Genomic DNA, 24,723 nt, shown 5'->3' with positions numbered 1-24,723 from the left:
TGAAGGGTGGTCTGTTAAAACAGACTTTCTGGCAGTACCTTGCCCTACGGTTTAGGATCCAGAACAAAGAAACCAGTGGTTCTGTTGGTCTGGAACTGGATTGGTTCTTGATGAAAACAAATCTACAAGGGAATTCTGACTTCCCCATTCCAATATACACAGCTGCCAGATGCCTGGAGAGCCAATGCTGGTTTGTCCCCTGCTAGCCACAGTTCTCAGAGGTTAAGTACGTGGCTGAAGTAGGTTTTCCTGTGTTCTTTCTCAGAGTAAGGTCAGCGGCCCCTGCCCAGAGACTGATTCTCTCCTGCCTTGGCTTCCTGAAAGCCTAGTTGATGTCCCTTTGTGGCAGAGAAAGGGGCAAGGTCATAGTAAATCTGCCTTTCTGAAAGCTGTGCTGAAATGACGCCAGGATTAGGACACTGAAACCCCTGTCAGGGTGGGAGGGTGAGTGGGAGGGCTCAGAATCTTGAGGGAGCCCACACACCAGGTTCTCAGAAGAAGCTGCTGGTCTCCTGATTATGATGAGCCCCCCTGTGTGTTCTGGCTGCTGCTATCAGTGTGTCATTCATTTTGAGTTAGCCTCAAATAAAAGACATATCGTTTTGCTTTAGAGACTATCACATTAGGACATCTTACACCATGTTGATGACCCAGTGAAAGGAGAGCTGGAAGCCTTCCCCAAAAGCATAATAGCACAGTTGACATTTTACTGATGTTTTATGGTGAGCAAGCCAAAGGGGTATTATGGTTTTTTTCCTTTCTGGAAACCTTCTCACTGCTGTCCATCAAAAAATCAAGTTTCTCATAGACTTCTCAAAGTAATTCGTCAAAAAGATGGCCTAACCCAGGAATACCACTGGAGCTGTAGGCTGAATGGGAGAGGTGGCATACATGGCCTGTGGTGCTGCCCAAATTAAATGGCAAACCCTGGGCTGTTGAGAGCTGATGGAAGAATAAAAGTGAATTGTTCCCTGTAAAATCTTCAGTGTAGAAGTGCTCTAAAAAATATTTTGTTCTACAAAGATCTGATTATCTTCCATGAATTGGTTCTGCAATCCAGGTGACATGGTTGACTTTATTGAGTGCCCATTGTTCACAGAACTCTGTCAATGGTTAGAGAGGTTTGGAGACCCAGGAACTTAAATAGCCACAGAAAGATAAAGACTACACGAGGAAAATAATTTTTCTCCTAACAGCCTTAGTTAGATTCCCCTCAAAGCAGAACGTAAGACAAGGATTTTGAGTGCAGAGAGTTTATTTGGGAAATGATCCCAGGGACCAGGTGTGAGTAGTGGAAAGAATGAGGTAAGGAAGAAGGAAAAGTTAATATAAGAGTACAATTCCAAGGCCACAAGGACTTGATGGCACCAGAATTTCTGAGAAGCATTCAGGGCACCTCCTACAACTACCTTGTGAGGGGTAGGAGGCTGGCCATTTAACCACCAGCTTTTGTGTTCTTTCTGGCTAGCCCCAATGGCTTGAGCTCCACCACCTGTGCAGGCAGTACTTGTGGCATGCAGGCAGGCTCAGAGGAGATCCTGCAGCCAGAAATGGAAAGTCTTCAGGCATGTGCTTTTGGTGGGGTGTTGTCAACAGTGAATGAACCTGCACTTGCCCAGAACCATCTAGTACAGCTGCAGCTGAAATAAGAGTTCACAAGCATCTAAAGAGAAATCAGTGTTCCCATATGAAAAGAACTGGTGTGATAGAAATACCAACAGGGGCACCTAACCCAGAGATTAGGGAAGGCTTCCTGGAGGAAGTGGTTTTAAAGCTGAGATAAGGCTTGATATGGTGGCTCATGCCTATAATCCCAGTATTTCGGGAGACCAAGGCAGGAGGATTGCTTGAGTCCAAGAGTTTGAGACCAGCCTTGGGCAACATAGCAAGACCCTAGCTCTAGAAAACATAAAAAAAATTAGTTGAACGTGGTGTCACACACCAGTAGTCTCAGCAACTCAGGAGGCTGAGGTGGGAGGATCACTTGACCCGGGGAGGTTGAGGCTGTAGTAAGCTGTGATTTCACTGCTGTACTCCAGCCTGGGTAACAGAGTGGGAACCTGTCTCTAAAAGAGTAAATACATAAAAATTTATTTTAATTATTATATTTTTAAAAAGGGTCAATGGGCCTGGCCTCGGTGGCTCACACCTGTAATCCCAGCACTTTGGGAGGCCAAGGTGAGCAGATCACCCGAGGTCAGGAGTTTCAGACCAGCCTGCCCAACATGGCGAAACCCTGTCTATTAAAAATCAAAAAATTAGCCAGATGTGGTGGAGGGCACCTGTAATCCCAGCTACTTGGGAGGCTGAGGCAGGAGAATTGCTTGAACCCGGGAGGTGGAGGTTGCAGTGAGCCGAGATCATGCCACTGCACTCCAGCCTGGGCAACAAGAGAGAAACTCCATCTCAAAAAATAAAAATAAAATAAAAAGGAGTCAGTGAAGAGACATTTAAGCAGAAAGACATGATAAGCTTTGTGTTTTGGAATATTCAGTCTAATTACAGCATGTCAGTAGATATCAGGATAGGACCACTGAGTGAGGATGGGGAAAAACAGGTTAGGGAGACCAGTAAAGAGGCTGTTTAGTTATCCAGGTGATATAAGAATTAGAAGTCGGGCAGTAGCAGTAAGGAAGATGAGAAGGAAAAAGATTTGAGACACAGTAAGTTTCCATATCCCCACTCATGGTCCATTCCTGGTAAAATGGTGAAAGAGAAAGAGTATGTGTGTGTGTGCGCACATGACATTGTAGGAGTTGAGTTGTCTAGAAAACAGCGCTTAGAAGATATGAATTGAAAGCTCATAAAGAGCTATTGGAGTTCTCTTAAGCAAACTGGGAAGTAAAGTAACTGAAGAGAAAATCTCTCCAGTCACTTCTATCTGGAGGTGAGATAGTGCAGTGCAGACTGAGAGTCAGGAGACGTCTTGCTTTGTCCCGGATCTCTGTTGTCTATTGCTTTGACCCGTGTTTTTTCATTTAACCTCTCTGAACTTTGTTTATTTGTCCAACTTAATACAAAGATGATGAAGCTTGCCCAGCCTATTCTGAGTTGATCTTAAGCTCAGCATGTACTGGGGTGTGACCCAAACAGGGAAGCTGACATCCTCTCTACTAAAGTTAATAGAATGAGAATGCTTAGGGTCATTGTTCAGTCCCAGCAGTCTGGTGTTCAGTGTGGACGTTGGCCTGTTGGCTCACCCCAGGCACAGGGGGTGAGTGGTTGTTCACCGTGCTGTGCGGCAGGGATGTGGGGTTTCGGAATGGGTTAGGGTGATACTAGGTTATTTCAAAGGTGATCCCTTCCAACTCTGAGACTGGGTCCTGTGTCACAGGCCTTAGTAAGAGTTAGATGAGATCATGGCTACAAAAGCACTTGGAGAACAAACATTCTAGACAAGTAAAGGTATTATTATCAGTAGACCATTTGACATTAGCTTATAGTTTTTAAATGTTTAACTTTCTTGCATATCCCCATGAGGCAGAAAATAACTTCCAAGTTCCTACATGCTGGTAGATGATTTCGTTTCATTTCATAAAGAGACCAAACTTTCCCTCATACCATCTTCTTAACTGCATTTTGCTTTTCTTACATTATCTCATATGTTTAACAATGACTGGAAATATTTGACTTGCCAAGACTTGAATTTGGGCATCTGGGGTTTCTCCCACTGTCCATGATAGCATCACCAGCAAGTGGAGCACAGGCTGTACATTCCGCATGTGAGCTTTCAGAGTGAGGAATGTTCTCCACCTCCTGGGAAAAACCAGGGCCCAATTCACAGGAGTTGAAAGGAAACTGATTTTAGAACCCTTTTACAGTACTGTGACTTTTCACTCATCAGTGCTGGGAACTGGTTCTCTTTCTGTTAAAAGAATCCCCTGGGGCTTTAAGCTTAAACGATGACAGTGACTCAGAGTGGCTCATGCTTATTGCACCTTGACGCTGTGCCAAGTGCAATTTTAGCCCTTTACATGTAAAATACACCACAGCCTGTGAGTAAGCATTCGCTTTGTAGATTAGGAAACCAAGGAACATGCAGTAAATAACTAGCCTAGAGTCGCACAGTTAAGCTGGAAGTTGGACCTTGGCATGTGACTCCAAAGCCCTGCCTGAAGTGCTGCTCCTCCCCTCCTTGCAAGCAGAGACCTGCCACACAGAGCCCACAGAGGTCTGAAGGAGGCAGGATTTCCTGTTCGCAGCTCAGGAGAGCAGACAGTGGTGTTAAGCAGGAAAAGCACATTAGAATTCCAGTTTACTTACAGTGCTCTCCACACCAGGAAGGAAATGCCCCAAATATGAACATGACTTCCACTAAGATAAATGGCTACAATCTAGGGGATTCCCATGTGCAGCAGAAAAAGTGTTAATCTAGAGATCAGAGTTTTTACCTGCTACCTCTTTCATATTTTCTTTCCTTAGGTTAAAAAGATCAAGTGGCATGAGCAACCTTTTGGGGAAAATTGGTGCCAAGAAACAGAAAATGAGCACCCTCGAGAAGTCCAAACTGGACTGGGAGAGCTTCAAGGAGGAAGAGGGGATTGGTGAAGAACTGGCCATCCATAATCGAGGGAAAGAGGGGTAAGAAGGAGTAGGTTATATGCCTTGAAAAATCCTCAGAACCCTGAAATCAAATGATTTATTGGAGACAGACTGCCCACTGTAAGCAAGCAGGAGCTTCTCATGATGGAACTAAAAATGTGAGCACTTTGTTCTGTCAGTAAGGCTTTGTTCCAATGTGGGGCAGGGCCCGTCACTGGGAAGGCCACTGCAGATGGAGGGAAGGTGGGGCATGTGAGGAGTACTCTCAGGGCCAGTCACGTCTGCCAAGCTGAATTTGCTGAATTACAGCTCCAGTGAACTATAAGTTGCCTAGTGGTTGGATCTGGCCCATGGTAGCAGCCTTGGCCTTATCTGAATCATTTGTCCTTCTGAGAAGCCAAACTAGTTCAAATCTTTCAAAAACAGAGCCACTGGAGTGCCTAGATGTTGCATTATTGTGACATTTTTTTTTGGTCTGTGTCATCATGGCCCAGGGTGGGGCTTTACCCTTGGCTATAGCCTGTGTGATAGGCCAGGCCCTCAGACAGCACCACAGGCCATCACTTGCACCTCTTTCTCTTCACTGTGGAATACAAAGAGGATGTTCATAACCTATGTATTCAGTTGTAAAAAGGGTCCTTTCCTTGTCATATTTGTCTTACTGGTGATTAAACAAAACATCAAGAAAGAAATGGTGGCCAGGCATGGTGGTTCACACCTGTAATCTCGGCACTTTGGGAGGCTGAGGCAGGCAGATCACTTGAAGTCAGGAGTTCGAGACCAGCTTGGCCAACATGGCAAAACCCCATCTCTACTAAAAATACAAGAATTAGCCAGGCATAGTGGTGCACGCTTGTAATCCCAGCTACTTGGGAGGCTGGGGCAGGAGGATCACTTGAACCCGGGAGGTACGGAGGTTGCAGTGAGCCAAGATTGAACCACTGCAGTCCAGCCTGGGTGACAGAGCAAGACTCTGTCGAAAGAAAGAAGGAAAGAAAGAAAGAAAGAAAGAAAGAAAGAAAGAAAGAAAGAAAGGAAGGAAGGAAGGAAGGAAGGAAGGAAGGAAGGAAGGAAGGAAGGAAGGAAGGAAGGAAGGAAGGAAGGAAGGAAGGAAGGAAGGAAGAAGGGAGGGAGGGAGGGAGGGAGGGAGGGAGGGAGGGAGGGAGGGAAGGAAGGAAGGAAGGAGAAAGAAAGAGGGAGGAGGGGAGGGGACGGGAGGGGAGGGGAGGGGAGGGGAGGGGAGGGGAGGGGAGGGAAGAAAAAGGAAAGAAAGAAAGAAAGAAAGAAATGGTGTTCATAAGTACTTAGGGACCTCAGAAGGCACCAAGGAAGTTACCACAGAAGTGACTTCATGGCTCAAAATCAATAGTCCTCACCCCTAGCCATGAAAGGAAATGTTGAGTGTCCCACTCAGAGAGCCCTGGCTGCTCAGCAGCTCTGCCCTCACCAGTAAGCTCTTCTCCAGCAGCATGCTGGACACCTCTGAGGCTCAGCTCCATCACCAATAAAATTGGGATAATGATACCATCCTCGCTATGTGGTTGTGATGATCTCATGAGATAATACATGTATTGCTTACATATATGTAATATGCATAAAGCACTTTACGGAACACCTGTCACATAAAGGCTTGCATTAAGTCCAAGTCATTCAAGTTTTTTTTTTTTTAAGAGAGAGAGTCTCACTATGTTGCCCAGGCTGGTCTCAAACTTTTGGGCTCAGGCAATCCTCCTGCCTTGGCCTCCTATGGAGCTAGGACCACAGGGGCACATCCCTGCACCTAGCTCATTCAGGTTATTAATGATAGGCAAAGGATTTATTTTGGGAGGGGTCATATTTCTAAATTAGGCTTCAAGATTATCTAAATGAACCTGGAAGCTGACCAGTATTTTTTTTTAACATTATTTATTTATTTATTTATTTATTTAGAGAGGGTGTCTCACCCTGTCACCCAGGCTAGAGTGCAGTGGCGCGATCTTGGCTCACTGCAACCTCCGCCTGCCGAGTTCAAGCAATTCTTCTGCCTCAGCCTCCCAAGTAACTGGGATTACAGACATGCGCCTCCATGCCTGCTAATTTTTGTATTTTTAGTAGATAGAGATGGGGTTTCACCATGTTGACCAGGCTGGTCTCGAACTCCTGACCTCATGATCCACCCGCCTCGGCCTCCCAAAGTTCTGGGATTACAGGCATGAGCCACAGCGCCCAGCCCAAAAAAAAAAAAACATTTTAAACAGCTTCATGAGCTTGTTTAACTAGCAGACTTCTAGGTCAGTCTAAGCTGGAATGCTACAGGACAGGGAGAAGGAGCCAGAGTGATCAGGGGAAGGCTCCACATAAAGTGCAGTGTTGTCTCTTCACGAGTGGCAGCTCTGACATGCACCCCAAACCTCTCCATTCAGATTCAGCTCTAGTAACTTGCAGCTCCGTCCTGTTCTCCACTCTTGCACGGTGATCTGAGACAGCAGTGTGTGCTACACATTATTGCTTTTCTGAATATTGATTATTTGAGTTGGACAGTGTTGACTCTGCTTGAGTTAATAGCGGTCTTAGAAAAGTAAGGAGTGCTGGGAGCAGTGGTTCACTCCTGCAATCCCAGCACTTTGGGAGTCCAAGGCAGGAGGATTGCTTGAGCTCAGGACAAGCCTAGGCAACATAGCAAGACCTCGCCTCTACTAAAAATCCAAAACATTAGTTGGGCATGGTGCACACCTGTAGTCCCAGTTACTTGGGAGGCTGAGGTGTGAGGATCGCTCACCTCTAGAAGATCGAGGCTGCAGTGAGCTCTAATCGCACCAGTGCACTCCAGCCTGGGTGAAAGCGTGAGACTCTGTCCCAAAAAATAAAAATTTTCAATTAAAAAAAGGTAAGGAGTGGTGCTGTTAAAGATAGGAAGAGTTAACAAAATGTAGACTAGAAGAGAAGACAAGATTAAAAATAACATCTGCCTAGTGAGAACTTTTCAGGAGGGGAAAGTCACACAATTGGGTTAGGGAACAACTAACTAATACTGTTCTCCTTTATGCTCTGCTTTTCCCTCCTTTGTTTGAGGCTTCTCCCCTCATTCACCCAGCCAGATTCCACAGATGTGACTGTGTTTTCAGTGCAGATCTACTGGCTCTGTGCTCTGCCTCAGCCCTTCTCATCTGCTTTCTTGAGTGCCCAGCCCCATACCTCCACTCACTCTCCTTTTCTGGCTCCCGCAGATGGTTTAAGGGAGCCCAGCCCCTAGGCCAGTGAAGGGACTGGAGCTCTGTTCCTCACCTTGGCTGAGCATGAGAATCCTCTGGTGACATTTTCCAAAGTTCAGGTGACCACCTCTGTACAGAGCTGCTGAATCAAGAGTCTAGAACAGGTAGGTCACAAATATCTGCATCTTTAAATTTTATTTCTCAGGTAATTCTCATGCACAGCCAAGGTTGAGAATCACAAGACCACAGGTTCAAAATTCTAGAGGCATAAGACAGGTGCAGTGACATGCACCCGTAGTCCCAGCTACTCACAGCACTCCAGCCTGGACAACAGAGAAAGGTCCTGTCTCTTTACAAAAAAAAAAAAAAAGACACAACGAAACTCTAATGTTGAGAAAAAAGAAACTTAAAGCAAGGAAATGAACACACAGACACAGGCTCTGGGCAGGCTGTCACCTGAGTGAGCTGCAGGTTTTTGGGGAAGAATTATACAGGCACCTCCTCGGGGCTCCAGCCTTCTACTTCTAACCAAGTCAGAGCCACGCGAGCACTTGTTTTATAATGATTCATTGCCCTTGCCCAGTTCTTGCACTCTTCTGTATGTATGTTTTACAATAAGCAATTCAAATATTGGGTCTTCCCATACCATGGGTACCAGCCCCATTTTCTTCATCTGTAAAGTAGAAACATTTTAATATACCTCTCATGATTATTGTGGGAATTATATAAGTAGAGGAAAGGCCGGGCATGTTTTTCAATAGGAGTCCTCTCCCTTTTCCATGAGTCCTGTGCTCACTTTTCTTTCTCCCACCTGCCATTACTGACCCCACCATACCTCGGGCCTTACTGGAAAACTAGATGCTTTATTCCTTTAAGTTTCTTCTTGATGTGTTCCTGCCAACTCTTCAGGAATATTTACCACAGTGGTGGGAAGCAGAGCTTGGTGGCATCTCCGCCCAGACTCCCTGGCTGGCTTTTCTTCCTTCCCTGGGCCTTTAAACTTGGAAAGTCCCAGGGCTGGGCCCTGGGCAGCCATCTCTTCCTCCCCAGGAAAGCTCACAAGTTGCAAGTTGCAGCTACCATTCTTAACAGAAGACTCAAAAAAAAAAAAGTATCCCCTGCTCTGACCATTCCACTAAGGTCCGGACTTACATTTCAGCTGTTAGTTGACATCTCCTTCTGGTTGTCCAAGACACATCAAACTTAACTTTCAAAACCAAATACTTGCTTTCCCTCCATAAACAGAACCCTCACTCCTCAGAATTCTTAGAAAATGGCACATCACTGTGTACCCTACTGTTAAAAGAAAAACTTGGGGCTGAGCATGGTGGCTCACGCCTGTAATCCCAACATTTTGGGAGGCCGAGGCAGGCAGATCACCTGAGGTCAGGAGTTCGAGACCATCCTGGCCAACATGGTGAAACCCCATCTCTACTGAAATACAAAAATTATTTTTTTTTGTATTTCATGCCACCGGGCATGGTGGTGGGCACCTATAATCCCAGCTACTCGGGAGGCTGAGGCTGGAGAATTGCTTGAACCCAGGACGCAGAGGTGGCAATGAGCCGAGATCATGCCATTGCACTCCAGCCTGGGCAACAAGAGCGAAACTCCGTCTCAAAAAAAAAAAAGAAAAACTTGGGCTTCATCCTTGATTTCTTGTCTTTCCACCAACGTCCCACAATTCCAGTTGATGGTTTCATCACAAAATACTTCAGCTCATTTATATTCGTGCAGCCCCACTACCGCCACCCCAGTACAGGCCGCAGACATCTCCTCCGCTCCCTGCTTCTACCTCTGTACCCTTTCATCCATTCTCCACCCAGCAGCAGAAGCAGTCATTTAAAAATACCATTTTTCATCTCTTCCCTGCGGAACGCCCCCCGGTAGCCCTTCAAATCAGTGTTAGCCAGGCCCTCTCCCAGCTGTCCCCTGCCTACCTCTGTCCTCTTCTCCCCTAGCTCGCTGCAGGCCATCCTCACTGTCTCTATGTAGTGCTCCTCCCCCGGGAGGCTCTGGTTTGTCATCCAGGGCTCTACACGGGTGGCATTCTAGAGTAACCCCAACCCAAGGAACCCTCAGTCACATTACCCTGTTTGGTTTTCTCCGTGACATTTACTATCATCTGATGCATGTTGTCATGTTTTGTTCATCTATGGTAAGCCCCTGAGGGCAACATCTTGTTCCCTATTCTGTTACCAGCCCAGAGCAGGTGCTGCACCATGGCAGTGTCTAAACACCCATCCCACTAGCTAGCAAATAGTCATGGCTTTTGTTTGGCAGTCTAGTAGGATTAGAATTAACCGCCCAGAAAAGAAGAGCATAATACATCAGAATGATGTTTCCATCCAGGCGTCATTTCAGTCAGCAGAGATGGTTGAAGTCCCTGTACTGGAGACAGTCATCTGTCCGGCAAAGAACTGCTGCTTTTCCTCTGAGCTCCAGACTCCCAGGGCCCAGTACAGCATTCCAGGATCAGAGTCAGCCCTGCAGTCCTGTAACCCATTACACAGGTATCTTGGTTGTGATCAGCAGCAGCAGCTTGGCATCTAGCAGTGCTAAGGCAGGGGCCGACTGACTTAGGGGGAGGAATCAATGCACAGAGAAGAGAAATACTGGCTAATGCCAGCTGCTGCTGTCTGACCAATCGATTGAAGTTACGATTGGAGACCAGGTGTTTTTGTGAGTTGGAGAGGCATGAAGGAGGAGGGACTGGAGAAAATAATTTTCTTTCTCCAAAAAAACCTATTTTCATGACCCCTCAGAGTTACTCTTTCAGAACCAGCACAACCTGGAGGTGATAGGGGAAGAAGGCAGTGGAGAAGAAACTTAATTAGAATCACCGCCCTTCCAGTCTAACCCTTGAGATGTTTGCAAGTTAAATCCTCCGGAAGGGGGGAGATGTACTGTTGGGCAAACTGCTTCTTTCAATTGCATTTCTCAGGATAGCAAAGTCTGTATCTCTGTACATCATTCCCAGAGCTTTATTCTAGCCTCGGCGTGCTTCCATAGCCCATTGCTTTGTGGTGTTGGAAAATGCGTTTACCCACTTTTTGTCCTGTGTCTGTGCTGCCTTGAATACTCACTTGGGGAACAGAATGCTAGCTTTGGGCAGCGTGATGGTAATGCAGCCTTAGTGTGTCCTTAGTGACTGCCTCAGGTTTCCCTCCGCTTCCCTGTGCTCTCCCTTTTCCTGACCAGCAGTGCAGGAAGCATCTCAGGGACTTCAGCCAGGGTGACTACATCTGATCAGCACTCTCTTGGACCTTACCACCCTCAGAGGCCCTCTGTCCTCCTGCAGTGTGGGTGCCCAGATACAGGTTGAATATCCCTTATCTGAAATGCTTAGGACTGGAAGTGTTTTGGATTTCATACCTTTTTCAATTTTGTAATATTTGCTTTTACATCATCAGCAATCTTGGGGACGGGACCCAAGTCTAAACACAGAATTCATTTGTTTTATATGTACTTTATACACAAAGCCTGGAGGTAATTTTATGCAGTATTTTAAATAATTGTGTGCTTGAAACAAAGCTTGTGTACATTGAACCATCAGAAAGCAAAGGCGTCAGGTGTAGAATTTTCCACTTGTGTCTTGTTAGTGCTTTAAAGTTTCTGATTTTGGAGGAATTCAGATTTCGGATTTTTGGATTTGGGATGCTCACCTTGTACTGACATGTTCGCTAGTAGCATTTTCTACCCTTCTCTTGTCCTCTTCCATTTCTCCCTCCCTCTTCATTGGCCTAGATCTCAGGGAAATTGGTGGCAGATAAATAATTTGGGTTGAAAGATTCAAAAGATGTCAGAGCCTTTTGTGCCTAACCTGGTTCTAAAAGGAAAAACTAGAAAATCCCTTAGGTTCTTAGCATATTTTATTAAAGAAAGTGAAGAGCCTCTTAATTGGGCCACAGAAGGCAATGGGAGCAGAAAGGGATGATGCACCCCCCACCACTGGGCTTCCCTGTGGACTGGGCTGAGTCATGCTGGGCCCCCAAAAGGGCTGCTCACAGGCCAGAAAAACACCTGGACACATGAAGAGCAAGAGCCATGATTCCCATTGCACTTGTCCTCAGGTGGGTCTGTTCTGGGGCCACGACCCACTTAAAGTGCATGAAAACGTCCTGAGTCTCAGTGGCCACCTTTGAGGAGGTGGCCTTCCTAATGAGCCCTTCCTCTTTTGGGGACATTTAGCCTCTCGGTCTCTGTTCCAGTTGCCCTGGGTTTTGAGGGTCCGTAGAGGTAAAGTCAAGTCAGAAGAAATGTGAAGCAAGACCGGGCAGAATGACTCACGCCTGTAGTCCCAGCACTTCGGGAGGCTGAGGCGGGCAGATCACTTGAGGCCAGGAGTTCAAGACCAGCCTGACCAACATGGCAAAACCCCATCTCTACTAAAAATGCCAAAAAAAAAAAGAAGAAGAAGAAGAAGAAGAAACGGGAAGCAAGAACCCCAAGCCCGTGACAAATCCCATGTCTATTTTTTTGTTTTATTGTATACAAAGCACTTCTCACAGTTTCATTGTATTGCCAGAGGGTTATTGTAATTGTTACTCCTGTTTTACAGAGAAGGAAAAAAAAGGCACAGAAAAATAAGTATCTTGCCCAAAGTCACACAAAAACTAAATGTCAGAGCTACTGTCATCCTTAGCACCTTTTCTGTCTCTTGGCAGTGGGAGAGTATATCAAGAGTTTTGTTCATGGTCAGCTCTTGGCAGTAAACCAAGGCCGTCACAGGCATCCTGTTAGCAGCTGCAGATAGCTGTGAATCGGGGGATAGTTGCCAGACCTGCCTTGATGGCCTTTGTCTGGGTTGCCCTTGAGAATTCAGTTGCATCCTGCACATGTGCCCCTCATTGCTGCCTGAGGCCTCCCTAAACCTGAACTCCGACTGCACCTGCCTGTTTAGCACCCAACCTGGGCTTCACTCTTGATAGTGTCAAGGTTAGCTGGACCCAACACAGCTTCTGGGAACATGCAGGACCTTTATTCATACCCAGTTAGCATCCTTATTTAAGTGTCACTTCTGATTTTCAGGAAAGTCAGGGCTGGGCCCGATGGCTCTCACCTGTAATCCTAGCACTTGGGAGGCCAAGGTGGGAGGATCGATTGAGCCCAGGAGTTCGAGACCAGCATGGGCAACATGGAGAGAACCCTATCTCTACAAAAGATTTAAAATTAGCCTTGGCCGGGCGCGGTGGCTCAAGCCTGTAATCCCAGCATTTGGGAGGCCGAGACGGGCGGATCACGAGCTCAGGAGATCGAGACCATCCTGGCCTACACGGTGAAACCCCGTCTCTACTAAAAAATACAAAAAACTAGCTGGGTGAGGAGGCAGGCGCCTGTAGTCCCAGCTACTCGGGAGGCTGAGGCAGGAGAATAGCGTCAACTCGGGAGGCGGAGCTTGCAGTGAGCTGAGATCCGGCCACTGCGCTCCAGCCTGGGTGACAGAGCGAGACTCCGTCTCAAAAAAAAATAAAATAAAATAAAATAAAGTAAAATTAGCCAGGTGGTATGTGCCTGTGGTCCCAGCTACCTGAGAGGCCGAAGCAGGAGGATTGTTTGAGCCTAAGAGGTCAAGGCTGCAGTGAACTGTGTTTGCACCACTGCATTCCAGCCTGAGCAACAAAGCAAGACCCTGTCTCAAAAAAATAAAGTCAGGAAGAAAGACCCCAAATGCTTAAAGCCACATACTTACTCCTTTCCTCCACCTGATCTCCCAGACAGGTAGCACTGGAAGATGGCTCTTGAAACATACCCTAAATTCCTCTTACACCCCTGGGCCAACAACAGCACAGCAAGATCTCATGCTGAGGCTCACCTCTCTTTTTTCTGCTGGCACTTCCAAGGGACAGTTAAAGTTCAGTGCTGTCAAAATCCTGGTCCCCATGGTAGTGAGCCTCCCTGGGGCTGGTGGGGCTGGGGTGGAAAGATGACCAGTTGTAGTGAACCTCAAAATGTAGTGAACCTCAAAATGGCCTCTCAGGCCATTTTGGTTAGCAGCCCCCACTTGAGAATCACAGGTCTCTTAGTGGGAGGTGGGAAGTGAGTTTGTTGTTAGATGTCTACACTTCCCTACCTGTCTCCTCTTTTTCTCTTTTTATCTAAAGGGGTCCACACTGTCTGCAGCTTCCCTGACTGCCAGGGACTCTGAAGTTCGAATTCAACCAGGCAGCCTGTATTTTTATTTGTTGAATCTGACAACCCTGACCCCAGGGGCTTTTATCAAACCTAAGAGCAGGCCCTGTCATTGTGTTTCCAGCCATTCTGGCCTCATGGATGGTTTTGACACAGCAGCTTAATATCTGAGCCAGACCAGGTATTTTGGTTACTCACTGCTGAAACCATAAGTCCAGACTTGGGCCATCTACTATCGTCAGGAGCCTGTTGGAAGCTGGCTTCCTAAAACCATGGTGACAACATTACCTACCATTTTATTGAGCATCTTTTCTGTGCCCAGTGTGATGTAGACACTATTTTATTTAATCCACACAACAGTCCTTCAGAATGGAGTCGACTAGCCGTTATTTATCATCATTATTACAAATTAGGAAACAGAACTAGCAAGGTTAAGTGACTTGTCCAGAGTCACACAGACAGCAAATGACAGGACTCAAACCTCCAGCCCTCTGGCCTCAGAGCCTGTACATTTCTGGCCAGCCCTCCAGAAGGGTCAAAGTAGTCAGGCCTAGCTGGAAATGAGGTCGGATGATGGATGGTACTTCCCAGGATGCCGCCAGGAGGGAAAGCAAGGCCCTGGACTCAGCAGGGGAACACAGGTTCCTGAACCCAGTAGCATTCTCACTATAAATGTAATGACTTTGTAATGACAGATGCACATTTTCCACAGTGCAACAAAAGAAAAATTAGTGCAGAGATTCAATTATGTCTCCCATTTTCGATGGCAATTTTTGCTCTCTCGATAGATTAATTAGCGGCAGAGATCTCCTCCCCCCAGGCAAATCGCAGCACACTTTATGGCGAGGAGGTGCATTAAGATGCAGCTGTGTCTCATTAAGCAGCCAGCCTCGCTCCCAGCAAGCACGCCTGTGCTTCAGCCCTTGCTGCTTTCCCGTCCTGCCTGGAGGACAGAGGGAAAGTTTGCTGAACCCAACCAGATTCGGGAGCAGAGTGTCCACCTTTCAAGGGGATCCTGTATGTGGACTACAGGCCACAGAGGCCCTTAACCTCATTCTCTTAGAGGAATTTAGAGAAAGAGTTCTCCTGTCATCTTAGCAGAAGCAACCTAGATCCAAACAGGGTGGAGGGGATACCACGGAGAGGAGAAAAGGGTGAGGGGGGAAGAAAAGAGCTCAGAGCAGTTAAATCGCTTCTGAAGTGTGCAGTTTATGAACCTCAGCTCACTTCATCTTCACAGCAGCCCTGTGAGGTCATTTTTACTGTCTTCTTTCCTTCATTACCACATGCCCCCTTTTCACGTTTTGATGTATGTATGCAAGAGGCATAGCTTTCTCTTACCCACCAATTCAACACACCACTAAAGCCAAGAAATACAGCATCATCGGCCGGGCGTGGTGGCTCACGCCTGTAATCCCAGCACTTTGGGAGGCCGAGGTGGGCGGATCACAAGGTCAGGAGATCGAGACCATGGTGAAACCCCGTCTCTACTAAAAATAGAAAAAATTAGCTGGGCGCAGAGGCGGGCGCCTGTAGTCCCAGCTACTCGGGAGGCTGAGGCAGGAGAATGGCGTGAACCCGGGAGGCGGAGCTTGCAGTGAGCCGAGATTGCGCCACTGCACTCCAGCCTGGGCGACAGAGCGAGACTCCGTCTCAAAAAAAAAAAAAAAAAAGAAATACAGCATCACCATGCTGCTGTATAGAAAAGTGAGGCTCAAAGATGTTCATTCCTTTGCCCAGCTAATAAGTGAGCTAGAGCTAGGACTTGAACCCATGCTTGTGTAAACCTGTATTCTTTCTTCTTACCTTAAAGTCCTGTTAGAAAATTGCAGCATCTTCCTGCCACCCAGCCTCTGATATACTTTCCCTTTGATAAGCTGTTGCCTTCCTTTTATTTTCACCATCCTTGTTTAGACCAAATGTGAGTGGTTTGGATTGTACTGGAAGAGTCATGGGTGGTCACTCTCGGCACCATTTACTGTAACTTAGTTTATCCCTGGGGCACGGGACCATGCAGAGAAGGAGTTTCTCCTACTGGATTCTACTGACAAACACTGTTTTCATCTTCTTCTAGGTACATTGAACGGAAAGCCTTCCTCGACCGAGTGGATCACAGGCAGTTTGAAATTGAGCGAGATCTCAGGCTGAGCAAAATGAAACCTTGATGTTACGGACAAAATCAAGAGCAGCTTAATCCTGTTTACAATGTGAGCTTTTTGTGCGTCTGTGAAATGTTTTCCAGTGTTTCTCATCATCTGTTTCCCAGCAAGGTCTTTTTTTTTTTCTACATTGAAGTTCTGTCTATGTATCTTAATCACAAATGGTTTCATTCACTTTACTTTTAAAAATTTGTCCTTAAATGAATAAATAAAATAAAAGTTGGTCCTGTGAGAGGATGATGAAGATGACGACCTCACTCACCTTCCTTTTATTCTGCTGCAAAGTCCCACCCAGTTCAAGACAGCACATTCCAGGTCTGTCCAGGTTGGCAGAGGTCTTGCCAGGCATGGTGAAGAGAGCTGACCAACCCGGGTGTGAATTTTCTGGGACCAAGAGGCTCTTTCTGCAGCCAGCCTTGTCCCGAAGAGCTAGAGGAGGTGGCTCACTAGAGTGACTGGAATGCCAGGCCCCTTTGCAGCTTGTTCTCATTTCCACTCGGGCTTGTCTCCTGCTCTGTCTCTCTCCTGAATGGATTCCTACTGATGGCATGTAAGGCTGAAAAGAAGGATATGGTATTGCTGAATTAGCTGTTTTTTCCCTTCAGCCTTTTTCCTCTACCCAAAGAAAAGTTAAATTCAGATATGCTCCCACTTCAATAGTTCATTAGTTTTTAGTTTGTCGGAGAATATTCTGAAGGATTTTCTTTTTTATACTCATAAGAAAATGTAAATTCCAGACTTCCTGCTTAGAGTCAGACATTCTTTGCAGAACAGCAGGGAGGAGAGTAACAAATCTTCAGTGAAGAGGGAAAGGGGGATAGAGAGCATTCATATTAATAAAGCAGGAAACCCCACAACCTGCTCCTGGTGTGTGTGCCTGCATGTGCACGTGTGTTACTCGAGTAACATGACAGGTTTGAGTGATGACAGGATCCCTAAGACTGCATTCCATTTCTTGCTGGACCAGCTCTGTGGCCCTGACCACAGGTCATTTTTCTGTGCCTCCATTTTCTGGTCTGCAAATGGCATGAATAACACCAGTACCTCCAACGGGTGGCGTAAGCTAACAGCACACCCGGCGGGTATGAGTGCTAGTTTATGGCAGGTCTCCCACTCTAGGCCTCTAATGTGGTGAGAATTCATAGCAGCAAAGACCCGACTGTCAACAGTAGATGGTTATGGGCTATGGATCTTATTACTCAGAAAGGTAGTTGACAAGTTAAATTTGAACACAGTGTCTATTCACATCCCCTCTGATAAATAATTCTAAGTGACTATAGAGCATTTCAGGCCAGCGTCACAACAGGCAGCCTGCGAGGTCTTAGTTATGGTCCCAAATGGGACATAAGAATAACAGAGGAAGTTGGGCGAGGTGGCTCATACCTGTAATCCCAGCACTTTGGGAGGCTGAGGCAGGTGGATTGCTTGAGCTCAGGAGTTCAAGATCAGCCTGGGCAACAAGATGAAACCCATCTCCACCAAAAATACAAAAAGAAATTAGCCAGGCATGGTGGTGCGTGCCTGTAGTCCCAGCTACTCAGGCAACTAAGGTGGGAGGATCACTTAAGCCCTGGAAGTTGAGGCTGCAGTTAGCCAAGATCATGCCATTTCGCTCCGACCTGGGCAAAGGGAGTGAGACCCTGTCTCAAAAACAAAAAAAGAATAACCTAAGAGCTGCCAGTATTTTGATGAGAGGACATCCAGACCTTCAGGAGGTAGCAGCCAAGATTTGATGTGAACGTCCTCCCACATGGTACTCTCTGGCTTATCATCCGTCATTCACCACCATTTGGCAACTGTTTCCCTAACTTTTCTCTGGAGTTCTGAGTCCCTCTTCCATTGCGTTTCACAAAGTTCTTCATCTTAGCAGCCAGTATCTCAGCAACACGTGAGCTGGCGCTCTCCCTGTTTGAAAAATGATCTGGAATCCAATAGAATGAATGGTGCTGAGTTCGTGGTAAGTTAGGGTTTTTCTTTTTAGCCAGTGTTAACACCTGTGAAGCCTAAGGGATTGAGACAAAAGCTGCAAAGCCTGCTGGGTTCTTCTTACAGGTGGGTTTGCTATTCCTGTTTTGCTCCAAGCCATGAAGAGAGAAGTCAGGTGTGTCAGTGAAAGTCATAGCTGTGTGCTTGGGCCCTGCCTGTCTTGTTCAGGATCCAGCCCCCACACAGGTTTCTCCATCTGTACCTGTGTTCAGTTAATGTCACAATTCTGGAGAAATGTTGGTTCCTTTCTGCTGTCTCTTGACTGGTGCCCCTTTTCCCAGCAGGGTTGCTGCCCACATCTGACTTCCACACAATCACCCATTACCTTTCCATGAGTCTTTTAGAAAGCCCCTCTAGTCTAATCTTTTTTGACAGATTCTGGCTGCCTGTCAGGGAATACATGGCTATTTGCATCAATCCTGTTACAGGTGCCCTGTTTCCCAATTTGTAGATCCCTACTTCAGAGTCTCACACTTTGCCACTTTAAACTGTGCTGTTTGCCTTGACTTCAGCTGTCACTCTCTTGATCTACATGGAACCTCTTTAAAAGCCTCCTGTACTGACCTCACTTCATCTCACTAATGAACTGCTTCCTCTGGCTGATACATATGCATCTGTGTGTATGTATTATGTACACGTGTGTCATCTTACAATGAGAGTTCATATCAGACTTTCATTTATGTCTCAGTGCCCATAGCTGGGTCACTGAACTACCTCTACCTGTAGGAAAGGCTGGAAAAGTGAGTGTCATGGAAAACAGGCAAGGATGGGGGTAATTAGGAGTATGTAGTAGGTCAGCCAACCAGTGTACCTGGCACACCCAAGTCTTTGTTATAAACCAACGGGCTTTTCTCTATTTGTTCTTTAAAATTGTCCCAGGCTGGGCACAGTGGGTCATGCCTATAATCCCAGCACTTTGGGAGACCAGGGCTGGAGAATCACGTGAGCCCAGGAGTTTGAGACTAGCCTGGGCAACATAGTGAGACCCCATCTCTAAAAAAAATAAATTTTTTAAAAATTAGCCAGTTGCACTGGCACATTTCTGTAGTCTCAGCTACTCGGGAGGCTGCAGTGGGATGATCAGTTGAGCCCAGGAGGTTGAGAGGTTGCAATGAGCCATGGTCACACCACTGCACTTCAGCCGGGGCAACAAAGAAGACTCCGTCTAAAACAAACAAACAAAAAATGGTCACAGAGAGGCAGATAGGTAACTAGGTAGGTAGATACGTAGGTAATAAGATTAGATAGGTTAGATTAGATTAGATGGTCCCAGAGTGAGACCCCATCTCAATAAATAAAATTGTCCCCAGAGGAGTGGGTAGGGTTTATTGAAGCTGAGAGAGGAGTATTTTAGATTTATTATACTATTCTCTCTACTTCTATATAGATTGAATTTTTCATGTTTTTTAAATTGTCACAGGGAGGCCAGGCACAGTGGCTCACGCCTATAATCCCAATACTTTGGAAGGCCAAGGTGGGTGGTTCACCTGAGGTCAGGAGTTCAAGACCAGCCTGACCAACATGGTGAAACCCCATCTCTACTAAAAATACAAAAATTAGCCAGATGTGGTTTGCACGCCTGTAATCCCAGCAACTCAGGAGGCTGAGGCAGGAAAATCACTTGAACCCGAGAGATGGAGGCTGCAGTGAGCCAAGATCGCACCACTGCACTCCAGCCTGGGTGACAAAGTGAGACTCCATCTGGAAAAAAAAAAAAAGATTGTTAGAGGCTCTAAGGAAGGACTTTGATGTGCTCAGGCTGTTCTAGGAGAGTGTGGGCAGCCTCCCAGGGCTCACCTCCCCACCCTGCAAGTCTCACAATGGCCATGAGTGTGGTAGAGGGGACCCTGGTCCAGGAAGGAGGTCCTCTCTGGCTCCTAAGATCCTGTGCCTGTTTTTCTTTTTTCTTTTCTTTTCTTTCTTTTTTTTTTTTTAAGACAGGGTCTTGCTCTGTTGCCCAATGAGTGCAGTGGCATGATCGTGGTTCACTGTAGCCTCGACATCTTGGGCTCGGGAGATCCTTTCATTTCAGCTTCCCAAGCAGCTGGGACCACAGGTACACGCCACTGCACCCAGCTAACTTTTTAATTTTTTGTATAGATGGGGGCTCACTGTGTTGCCCAGGCTGGTCTTAACTATGCCTGTTTTAACAACTTGGAAACCAAGCTTTGCAAATTCTATGTCACCTCATCTTCCCAGACTCTGAAGGACTTCCTTTGGCCCCTTCTTTTTACTCCTTACTGGTGTGGATCAAGTTCAAGGGACAGGGGAACTGGCCAGTAAGACAGGGTCCTTGGGCATTGGCAGTGGGTATCTGCAAATGGGTGGCTGTTTCTTGTACGTGTAAGCCAGGCCTCAGGAGGCAGGAGTCTTCTCAAGCCCTGCCTGACCATCCCCAAGGGCTGGGTGCTGTGGCTGCAGAATGGAGCAGGCCTTTGGCACCAGCCAGTGACCCAGGCAGAGGACCAAGCAGGTGGGTGTCCATGGGGGTGCCAAGATGGGGATGGGCCACTCTTGGGTATTCCTGTTGGTCATCTGTGCTGCCTGAGCCCATCTGTGCCCTCAGTGGACCTGCCTTCTCTGCCAGCATTGCTACCTGTCCCACCCTCTTCCTACCTCATGCTCAAAGGACTGAGCCTCCTCAGCAAATGCCTAGCCTTTCTCAGTGGACCCACTGAGACCAGGCTGATGGGTGGGACTGATTAAAGTGTGTTTGCCTTCAATCAAGAATCACCTTTTCAGCCAGGCACGGTGGCTCACACCTGTAATCCCAGTACTTTGAGAGGCTGAGGCAGGCAGATTGCTTGAGGCCAGGAGTTTGAGACCAGCCTGGGCGCTATATACTTGTAGATATAGCAAGACCCTATCTCTACAAAAAAAAATTGAAAATTAGCTGCACATAGTGGTACGTGGCTGTGATCCCAGCTACCTGGGAGACTGAGGTGGGAGGATCACTTGAGCCCAGGGGTTCAAGGCTATAGTAAGCTGTGATTGTGCCCTTGCACTCCAGCCTGGGCGACAGAGCAAGACCCCGTCTCAAAAAAAAAAAACACCCTTTTTTAATTACAAGTCTGATTTGAACCATGACAGACACTATCCTGCCCAAAGTGACTAATATTTTATCTAGCTCTCACATCCACATTTAGTGAAAACTCATCTATCTAACTCCCAAAGGAAGTGATGTCCCTTTATCCAGGAGTTGGAAATTGTCAAGGAAACTGTTTGCAGGAAGTGGGAAGTGGAAAGAGTGAGTCAGTGCTAAGAGGTGTTTGGCAGCCTTCTGCAGGGCACAGTGCTTGTCCCCTGCTGTGGTGTGAATGGCTGACAACGACAGTCCAAGGATACCTTAGCTGGTCCTGCGGAGTCCAGAGACTCCCCTGGAGTTGACTTTCCTGGCCTTGCTCTTGTTCTCTTCAAGTCCCAAATGGGTGTGTCAGATTTCCAGGGCATCTGGCACCTTCTCATTACTGAAAAAAGCTGTCCTAAAACAGGATAATGTCAAAAATAAAATAAGCCTCTTGATGTGCTCTGCTCACCTATTTTCTGAGGAACGCAGTGCTCTAATTAGGAACTCTGCATAAGGTCTCTAGGGGCAAAAGGGGACACATTAAGAAGGAAATCCTGAGTGAGCTGTACACTGTCAGCGCCCATAAAAAGGTGCTGGACTAAGGCCTGACAGACACTTAGCTGGTACCTGACTTCAGAACTGGGCAGTGCAGGTTACTGAGTGGCTGGCACTGCAAAGGCCAGGAGACCTCCCGGGCAGGAGTGGAGTGATGGTGCTTCTGGCATCTGGGCAGGGACCAGGAAGGCCAGTGACAGGCTTTCCAGGTGCCATGCTGCCTCGTGGCAGGAGAACAGAGGCGGTGTGGTTGGTGTGGCGAGATGGGAGTGTGTGGTGTGGCGTAGTTAATGTGGTGTGGTGTGATGTGGTCTGCGGTCTGACACGGGGTGGTGGAAAGGGCCTAGAACAGGCTTTCAAGAGCAGTCTTCTGCTTTTTGGTATCAGTCCTTAGCCAGATCTGGAATTGCTCAGGCATATTGGGTAAGACTTCACGACTTTTTTAATTACCAAAAAGCACAGGTGAACAAACAGGAATTGGGCTGAGAATGGTGGGCTCCTGGGAAGGATCAGAAGCTTTTAGCTTCATCAGCAAATGATCGGTTGGTCCTGCGTGCCAGGTGCTTCCTGGCACGCTATCTTGTTAGATCCTCTGCCCTTTCAGAGGAGGAAACTTTCCTGAGGTCATCCGGTAACACAGCCAGGGCTGCACACACATGGCATGGCTGGGGGGCAGGATGTGGGAGGGAGCAAGATTAAACAGCCTCTCTTCACCCCCTGGATCCCAGCGCCATGTTGGGAAGGAAAGACCTGAGCGCAAGGAGACAGAAAAACCAAAGGTTGAGAAGGTTCTTGCAGATGAAGAGAATGGCACCTCCCTGCTGGTACCGAATTTTTGTGTCAAGAGTTCACTGAGATGAGCTCAGCTGAGGCACCCTGGCCTCAGCTCTGGTACTGCCCAGTCTAGGGCAGCTTCTGACCCACTCTCTGCAGAGGAGAGGGTGCTGCTGAGAAGTCCTTACCTAGGACTCCAGCCTTGCTTCAGACAGGCCTAGTGGCCAGGTGTCACCCACGTCTAAGCTCTGCTCCATGGTCACGTTTCTGTGCTGAGCGTTTCTGAGTGAAGGGTGTTGCCCTCTTCGCTTTGAGACACTACCTGGGGTTAGGGAGTGAAGAGAGGAGATGCCCAGATAACTGCAGTCACTTGGTGTGTGGGAGGTTCAGCAACTCAGGGACATTGAGTGCCACTCCCCTGCCCCGCCTTCTCTGGGCTAGAGATTCCCGTCTTGGCCTCTTCTGCTACTTCTTCTTTTGAAACAGAGTCTTGCTCTGTTGCCCAGGTTGGAGTACAGTGGGGCGATCTCAGCTCACTGCAGCCTAAGCCTCCCTGGGCTTAAGCAATCCCGCCACCTCAGCCTCTTGGGTAGATGGGACTACAGGCATGCACCACCACGCCTGGCTAAGTTTTATATTTTTGGTAGAGATGGGGTTTCACCATGTTGCCCAGGCTAGTCTCCAACTCCTGAGCTTAAGCAATCGGTGTGAGCTACCACGCCCAGTCTGCTAAGTCTTTTTTACTATTGCTTTTGTTTATGCCCTCCTAGAGCAACTTAAGTCCAAAAATACTACCAGATGCAATCTTCGTGCACAGCAAGTTGACCCCAACAAGGAAACTGGGATGGAGAAGTCCAGCAGGGTCACACCACAGAGCCCTTCCTTTGGGCCTCTCTCCCTGCTATGCAGCCAGCTTTCATTGTTTGTGGTCTCAGAAAGCTGATGCATAGGCTGAGTCTGTGCTCATATAAGGTACAAGGTGGCTGTGCTAGGGAGGAGGAGGGAGAGAAACTAACATAAGGAGAGTGCTGTGGGGTCAGACACATGACTTGACATCCTGCCTCTAACCCTCCTATCTCCAGGATCCAGCTAAATCCCTCCACCCCTGCGTCTTGGATTCCTCACCTTGGAAAGGTTGCTGAGGATGGTGAATAATCCTGCTCTGCCTAGCTCACAACACTTTATTAAGTGAAATACACCATCCACGTTACTGTAATTAAATTGTGCCTGTGAGTCCTCCTTCCCCAAGACAGCCAAACTTGCAGGAGTATAAATTAGTGCCACTTTACAGAGCACTTTGGCAATGTCTAATAAATCCGAAGTTGTACCTGACCCCGGATGCAGCAACTGTACTCCCGAGATACATCTTGGAGAAGCATCAGCACGTGCACAAAGAGACAGGAGTACAGGTTAAGTACCCCTCGTCTGGTGCTCACTTTGGCAGCACATATACTAAAAAAAAATGGAATGATACAGAGAACATTAGCATGGCCTCTGCACAAGGATGTGATATGGTTTGGCTGTGTCCCCAGTCAAATCTCATCTTGAATTGTACTCCCATAATTCCCATGTGTATGGGAGGGACCTGGTCGGAGATATTTGAATCATGGCGGCGGTTTCCCCCATTCTGTTCTCATGGTAGTGAATAAGTCTCACGAGATCTGTTGGATTTATCAGGGGTTTCTGCTTTTGCATCTTCCTCATTTTATCTTGCCTCCACCATGTAAGAAGTGCCTTTCGCCTCCTGCCATGATTCTCAGGCCTCCCCAGCCATGTTAAGTCCAATTAAACTTCTTTTTCTTCCCAGTCTCAGGTATGTATTTATCAGCAGCGTGCAAATGGACTAATACAGGATGACATGCAAATTCATGAAGCGTTCTATTTAAAAAAAGAAAAAGTATCCCTTACTTGAAATGCTTGGGACAGGAAGTGTCTCCGATTTCAGATTTCTTTGGATTTTGGAATATTTGCATTAGACTGATCCAGCATCCCAAATCCAAAAATCTGAAATCCAACATGCTCCAATTAGCATTTCCCTTTAGCATCATGTTGGCACTCAAAAAGTTTCATATTTTGGAGCATTTTGGATTTGAAAGCTTAACCTGTATTGATAATTATAAAAACTTGGAAACTACTGTAGAGGAGGAAAAATTTTTCTTCTACTCTATTTATTTATTTATTTATTTTACATGTACATAGGTGTCCTCACAAGAAACATGAAGACCCAAAGAAACAAGAGTTGAAAGCTCATATACTGGGTTGGGCAAAGAGTAGTAAGTGTGACAAGGTGAAAGGGCCTGAGCTAGGGGAGTTACAT

At 47.0% G+C, this 24,723-nt stretch overlaps 1 protein-coding gene, 1 long non-coding RNA gene and 1 other non-coding gene across 3 annotated transcripts in view; all 3 read left to right on the top strand.

Annotated features, from left to right (window-relative positions):
• Positions 1-16,278, top strand: part of CFDP1 (craniofacial development protein 1) — a 151,396-nt gene extending 135,118 nt beyond the window's left edge. Inside the window, 2 exon segments of the mRNA NM_001194469.2 lie at positions 4,423-4,581; positions 15,940-16,278. Coding sequence (NP_001181398.1) covers positions 4,423-4,581; positions 15,940-16,030 — 250 coding nt within the window. The 3' untranslated portion in view covers positions 16,031-16,278.
• Positions 16,279-18,640: 2,362 nt separating this feature from the next.
• Positions 18,641-24,212, top strand: LOC144337749 (uncharacterized). The gene is made up of 2 exons (XR_013411243.1): positions 18,641-18,834; positions 23,085-24,212. It is a non-coding gene; the product is annotated as an uncharacterized LOC144337749 (long non-coding RNA).
• LOC114674571 (U6 spliceosomal RNA) lies at positions 23,835-23,946 on the top strand. The gene has a single exon (XR_003725714.1). It is a non-coding gene; the product is annotated as a U6 spliceosomal RNA (small nuclear RNA).
• Positions 24,213-24,723: the final 511 nt, after the last annotated feature.

Source organism: Macaca mulatta, chromosome 20 (genome assembly GCF_049350105.2).
Source record: "Macaca mulatta isolate MMU2019108-1 chromosome 20, T2T-MMU8v2.0, whole genome shotgun sequence".
Taxonomy (NCBI): Eukaryota; Metazoa; Chordata; class Mammalia; order Primates; family Cercopithecidae; genus Macaca; species Macaca mulatta.
This window is presented reverse-complemented; position numbering and strand designations above follow the sequence as displayed.